We start from the raw sequence: 7048 nt of genomic DNA, 5'->3' as shown, positions 1-7048 counted from the left end.
CACGTTCAAGTTAAAAGCATTGTATTTTTTATTTATTCATTAAGAAATCATGTTATGAAAATAATGACAGCTAATCGTATATCAGACGAGTGTATCCTTCCATAATGTTAAACGAGAATGCTGTGAAGGAGGTGAGATCTCAACAGTCACCAGAATAGAACAGTCTTCTCCTTGTGTTAGGGGAGTGTGTGCTTTGTCTCCTTTTGGAAGTGGCCTGTTCCCAGTGTTTGTACAATACAAAATGTTTACAGGGCTCATCACGTTTCTTGTTCCTCCATCGTCTCCATGAGCGAGAAACTCTTCCAAATTCTAGTTAGTAAGGGGGTGGGGTTCATATTAACCAGATTCAGTCTTTGTCCTACTGTAGATCTTCTGATGAACCCGCCACACGTGTCCACTATCTATTAATAACTTACACAAAACCTGTACATACTTACAGCAGGCTAGCTGCCTGTTTCCAAAGTGGTGTGCACATATAAAAGGAACGACCATACTGTGATCTTCAACATGATATGAGGAAGGGGGAGAAGGTACACAGTCAAATCTGGAGTGTTCGTTTAAACAGGTTAACGCGCCAGACTTTACTGTTTAAGCAAAGCACATGAAATACTTGCCTTGTACAGTACATGCAACTCAACATTTGCAAACACTCGTTCAACGTTGATGGCACTCAAATCTGACATTCTGCATCGAACCCACATTGACTACCTTTTCTTTTGTCAGTTTGTGTAGAAGATGTATCATTCTTAACAATCATTCACAGAACTAAATAATTTGGGTTTGTAATGGTTGATGTTCATATCAAGTATAGCCATTTTAGTAAAAAAAAAAAACACCAAAATAAACCAATACTCTCCTTTCGCTTCATTTCCTATCAAACAGCTGAGGACCTTATTGAAATCAAGTTGAACGTGAGCTGGGAGAGGAACAGGCGTCTGTTAAATACTTAAGGCTTAATTCAAGACATTACATTTGGCTTACAAGTTGCTAATGCATGAATGATTGGGCTCTCCATCTCTCGTGTTCAAATGATCACATGAACCTGGCCTGTCTGCAGTCACTCAAAGCAACATGTGTAATGTTACTCATATTGCGTATTTGTTCTGATAAAAATGCTACATGAGGTCACATACTTTGAAAAGAACTGAGGAAGTTAAGGGTGGAACCACAATAATCTTTCTAAATGACTTAATAAACGACACTGACATTTGGTGCTGCAACCAGCAGCACCAAAACGTCCTGAAGATTTAAGAACATGACTCTGCAGTTAAAACATAAGAATGGGGGTAACATTTACCAGAATTTCCTGATTATTTAAGAACAAGACTCGAGTTAAAAGACAAGGTGGGTAACATTTCATTTTGGACATATACGCATGTCGTATACTGTAGAACTGTTCCTGCTTAACTGATTGAAAAAAACCCATGTCATATATTTCCATTTGCAACATTCAGAATGGCACACCAACCAGAACGCAACGCAACAAGGCTATGCAAACGTGAAATGTTAAACATGTGCGGCTGTTTGAGCCAGGGTATTGGTACTGTGTGCAACGGTGTGCTATGGCACAAGTGTACAGTATGGCAAACGCAACTGACATTCATAGTTTTACAAAAGAAAAAATAAATGGTAATGGCACAGAGTATTATTGTACTATAACCATCTGCTTGGCTATCAGCCGCCCTGGGATCAAAGTTATACAATCTGCTATTCATACAAAACCCACCGTAGTGTAAGCATAGTCTGTTTCACAAGTCAGATGAGAGAGACGTGAGATGACACTCTTTAACTTTCCATCCATGTGACGCTTTGTTGTCATTGTCCTCATTCACCTTTTCATGTGTTATGGGTCACATATGATTGCCTCTGGCTGTCTGTCCACACAAGCCTCACTGACGCCAGGAACTCTTGTCCTGCTCTCCAGATACAATAAACCTGACGTTTGACGCACATAAGCTATAAGCCCCATTATTACTGTCCCATCTTCTGCCGATGCAAGACGCCCCCCGCCCCAGCCCTCACATGTTATACGCCACGTAGATGGGATCCAGCTGGTCGGCCAGGAAGCCGTCCCTCAGGTGCATGCGTTGCTTCTCGCCCCGCGAGTTGATGGGGATGACCCCGGGGTCGACCACCACCACCACCCCGACGATGAGGTAATGCTCCTCCAGAACCACGTTGGTGACGAGGGACACCAGGTCCAGGGCCTCCTGCTCTGAGCCCTCCAGCTCCACCACCACCACCAGCAGGTTGGTCCACGTGAACACAGCACTGGACGGAGGGGAGAGGAGGAGAAAGAGGAAAGGGGGGGGGTCAAGGTAGAACACAGAAGGGGAAGGCATGGGGAAAGAAGAGGACGTTAAGAACAGGATGGCTTTGCATTAGGTTGGTCAAACCAATGCATGTCTGACATTTTGCAGCTTTATTCAAATATGTGGCAGCAGGCTCTGACATGGAAATCAAATTCTTATCAGGTTCAAGTTCAGATTCTAGGCTTTATTTCATTCAGCTATAAGGCTAACATTACTTGGACTAGAAAGTTTAGCTTATTCTGCTTTTATAACGTTTGTTACACTATTGTCTTTTTTCTTTGTATTACAATTTCAGTATTTGTCACTATGTTTGCTGTTGTTGCTGTATTGAGATAAGAATTGCTCCCATCAATAATAAAGTTGAATATGAAAGGGAACAGTGAAAATGACACAGCAGAATATGCTAAACGACAATGAAAAGTTACCAAAGTGGATAAGTGACAGAGAAGGATCTATCTGTCACACCTGAGCAATTGGTATGGCACATGAGATGAATTCAGAACTTACCACTCAGCTATGCTCTTGTGTGAGCGGATGACAGAGGTCTCAATGTCAATGGGATGATACCTCATTCCTCTGAGCTCCAGGGTCTCGTCTAGGGAGCCCACCACATACAAGGCATCATGGCGTTCTGCAAGACACACACACACACTTATGTGTCTTAGCCTGGTTAAATTAAGGATTAAAAAACACCCTCAATGGCTTTGTGTTATCTTCATGAAATCAAACTGATATCTGGGGTGTGATGTTATCTTATGTAGGTACCAGAAGTGTTATTATGTCATTCTACTACTGTGATACAGTTGTAGTGGGCCGGTGATGATACCGATACATTTTCCATAAAGCACAGTGGTTCTCAAAGAGGGGTCTGGGGACCCCCAAGGGTTCCAGGGGGTCCCCAGCAAAACTGTGTTAATATACTGTAGCATCATCAAATCTGTTAAACCACTTAAATCCTAATTGGCTATTTTCAAAAGTATGTGATTTTGGAATATTTCTGCAACACTTTAACAACTCAAATCTTGTATGGGGGTCCCTGGCACAACATATTTTCAGATGGGGATCATGTGGCCAAATTAATTCGGGGGTCCTTGACATGAAAAGGTTTGAGAACCACTGTTTTAGCATTAGCCTTAGCGGTGGTCCTCACCTCCGCTGGCATCGGTGAGTTCGGTGCGTCTCAGGAAGCCCAGGTATCCTGTTCTCGCCCACACAGTCTGAGTGTCGCCGAAGCTGAGCTTGGTGTTGAAGTGGTCGGCGTGTAGCGCCTCCTCGCCGTACACTGTGTAGTAGCCCGTGGCGTTGTGAGGACTGCTCACCCATACCTGGGAACACAGATGCGGGAGAAAATAAGGCATGAAGATGACGAGGCAAAACGCACTGTATAACATAATGAAAATATTGCATTAACCCATTAACACCGGGAACGCATTTGAGCTTGTAGATCTGCTATTTTTGGAAAAATCGTTTGTTACTCAAATCTTTGTCCCTGGAACTAAATATTTGGAGATGGGGGACTGCGGCCAAATACATATAAATGAAAATGTTTGAGAACCACTGATATTGTAGCACCATACGTTTTTCAGAAAACTGTTAGGATTTAGACATTTGTAGAATCCCCAGAAGCAAAGATTTGAGTTACAAATGTTTGCTTTAAAAATGTATATATATTCAAAGATTTGCACAAACTTTCACGATTTTTCTAAAATAGCAGATCTACAAGCTCGTAGAGCTTGTGAGCTTGTATATCTGCAATTTTTTTGAATAGCCAAAGAAATCTAAAAATGACACATGCTTTCCCCGGTCTTAATGGGTTAATATACTATATAGTATACACAATTCCAATGTTTTGACACATAATGCTGCATTCATCAGGCCTGTATACACAGCAAGAATTACGACACATGGGAGAGGGGCTGTCCATGTCACGGAGCAGTGGTGGAAAGTCCCTAATGTACATTTATTCAGGTACTTTTACTTTACGTATAGCCCTATGTACAACTCCACTATGATGCACTGAGACTCATCTAATTTTAAACCAATGCACCTTCACCAAAAGAAGCCTAATTTAGACTTTATCACATGACAGTGTCACACGCTGAAAATAACTGACTTTCAAGTGAAAAACACATACTGTAGCATCAACAAATCAACTGAAAACACCACTGCTACAGAATGAACTTCTCACCTCTCCTAAATGGGAGTCACCCAACGGTCCTTTAGTCTCTGTGTTGGCGATGATTACTTTCACTCCTGGAAGGATCTGGAGAGGTCAGACATTGACTGTTTTTCATTCATTCATATTAAGACATCAGTAACATCACATTAGGAAGACGGGGGGGGGGGGGGGGAAGGAACCAAGACCATTTGTTTCACAGTCACAGTAATGACATTCAGTCGTTTATGCTTTCATGGTGTCGTACCTTCCCAGACTCCATTAGCGGTAAGCTGTGCGGTGAACCTCTTTCTACTAGACGAACCCTGAGGAAGACATAATACATACTATAGTTACAAAAACATAATACAACAAAATGTATTAACCCTGGTTTCCTATTATATATGTATGTATGTGTATATATTAATTTTTTTAATTGTATTTTATGTATATACACACAACATTGCCAAACATTTAGTAAATAGCTGACCACAAGCTTGTAGATTGGCTATTTTCGTTATTCCTCATACAACTAAGTATAGAGGGCTTAAAGGGATAGTTCACCCCAAAAAATCTATCGATTAGTCACCTCATGGAGGCTTGAATTCATGGATATTTTTTTATTTTTTTATTCCTAAGCCAATAATTTGATGACCAGCGGACCGGTAGGCAGCGGTTCCGGTAGGAGACACAAAGGAGACTCTTTGTGTCTCCTACCGGAATGCTGTTCATCAAATTATTGGCTTAGGAATGCGACAAAAAAAAAAAAAAAAACCTTTAAGTGGTAAAAAGCATAATGGTCAAGCAATTCAATTTTTAGTGTTCACAGTGGGAGATGCCTCAGTGGTGCCACCTACCTGTCATGCCGTAGTGCTCTCATGTCTAGGTACACAGTGGTGGGGTCTGGTCCTGCCGTGCCCTGGAGAAAGACAGACAGAATGGGCCATCAGTCTCTACGTCTTAAAGCCTAAATATTGCTACAGACATTGCAGACTGGATCTTGCCTGGGTGGAAGGAAGGTGGAAGCTGCTGAATATGCCACTATTTGCAGAGCTGTTGACAAAGCAGGGTGGCAGCCATAAGCCAGCCAGCTGGACTATGATATTCAGAAATACACTGATATCAAAAGTCTGTGTTTTCTCTGCAGGAGAAATAAGGAATAAGTACATGGCTGTACTTATTACAGCCATGTTAACCATTTAATTTCTGTCAGTATGAAGCTAGCAATGAGCCTTGGTAAAAGGCTACAATGGTACTCTGAGCAAGGCATTAAGCTCTAATTAAGCAAGGGAATAATGAGCATATGTATTCAAACAGAGGTCGCAACATTAAAGCATTTCAGCAATTGATTCCAAGGACAGAGTCTTTGCAATCAATCAGAGTCATCATTTGGATCACTCTTATTAATTGCGAAATCTTTTTCTGACAACTGCAATAAATCAATGATGCAAAAAAAAAAAAAAACTTGTATAAACCTAATGACAGTGTTTATTGATCCAATAGAAAGAAGGAGGGTGTGTGGTAGATCAGTGGCTCTGATCATAAACGCATCACAGTGTTTGAGTTCAGAGACCGTTTCTCAAACTTCTTCACCACTGCAAAACTCATGCTGCTAGGCAAGGACATAGTGCATCACGCACACGCGCACACACACACACACCCCCCTTATCAAAAAGCAATGGTTCTGGCCCAACAAATGGGGTGGGGGCACTAGGTTGAGCTGGAGCTTTTGAGAAAAATCGAGGTTAGACATCTCAGAGGTCATGCAGAAAAAAGACACGCACGCACATGCGCGCACACACGCACACACATGAACCCAGGGGCATCAGCAGCCATGTGAGAGAGCAGCCTCTCTTTTCTCACTTTACCTGCTCGGCCAGCTTGCCCAGCCTGTTGGGCTGATGAGACGGAACAGGGCAAGAACACAAAGAGAAAGAGATAATATACACGTATAGAGACACACGTGCACCACGCATGCATAACAGCAGGAACACATGCATGCATCCACACACACCCACACAGACACACATACATGTATACACACCAGACAGAGACTCAGGGAAAAGAAAGGATAAGAAAAGATAGAGATAGACAGAAAAAGAAGAAACAATAATAAAAGAGTGCATTTTGGCTCCGCATGTGATGCTGTGGGTTTTCGTTTAATAACATTATTACATAATCATATTCCATTTTCGTGTTTTTTCCGATCTTTCTTTGGCATCACATCACATCTCTGTTCACAGCAATTCAGTAAACACTCTTAGTGCTTCCAAACTCGATGCGATTTACGCTGGGCACACAAACATGCTTTCACCTCAGCCAAAAACTAGCCAATCTATCAAACTTTACTCTGACGGGTTGTGTGAAGTCTGGTCTTTACGACAGGGTCAGAACAGGATTACCACCTTTGACCCAGAGGAGCTTTTTCCTGAGCTGTGTATGTTTTCAATTGTTCCCAATGGGAGCGCTGCGTATTCACGCTATGCTGGAAACATCAGCTACTGCCGTTTCCAGCATAGCGTAAATATGCGGCGTGGTGAGGCACTGAGCATCTATTCTGTTCAGTCTTTCACAATTTGCA

The 7048-nt window shown here is 42.1% G+C and overlaps 1 protein-coding gene across 1 annotated transcript in view; it reads right to left on the bottom strand.

Moving 5' to 3' along the window:
• Nucleotides 1-10: 10 nt before the first annotated feature.
• dip2a (disco-interacting protein 2 homolog A) overlaps nt 11-7048 on the bottom strand; it is a 153067-nt gene continuing 146029 nt past the window's right edge. Inside the window, exons 31-37 of the mRNA XM_080412215.1 lie at nt 6336-6365; nt 5325-5386; nt 4736-4793; nt 4501-4575; nt 3463-3637; nt 2820-2943; nt 11-2271 (exon numbers count right to left, since the gene is read on the bottom strand). Of these exons, the coding sequence (XP_080268341.1) occupies nt 2019-2271; nt 2820-2943; nt 3463-3637; nt 4501-4575; nt 4736-4793; nt 5325-5386; nt 6336-6365 (777 nt within the window). The 3' untranslated portion in view covers nt 11-2018. The remainder of the gene's footprint in view (nt 2272-2819; nt 2944-3462; nt 3638-4500; nt 4576-4735; nt 4794-5324; nt 5387-6335; nt 6366-7048) is intronic.

This window comes from Gymnoscopelus braueri, assembly GCF_963280865.1.
Source record: "Gymnoscopelus braueri genome assembly, chromosome: 18".
Lineage (NCBI taxonomy): Eukaryota > Metazoa > Chordata > Actinopteri > Myctophiformes > Myctophidae > Gymnoscopelus > Gymnoscopelus braueri.
Note: the sequence above shows the minus strand (reverse complement) of the source record. Positions and strands in the feature narration are given on the sequence as shown.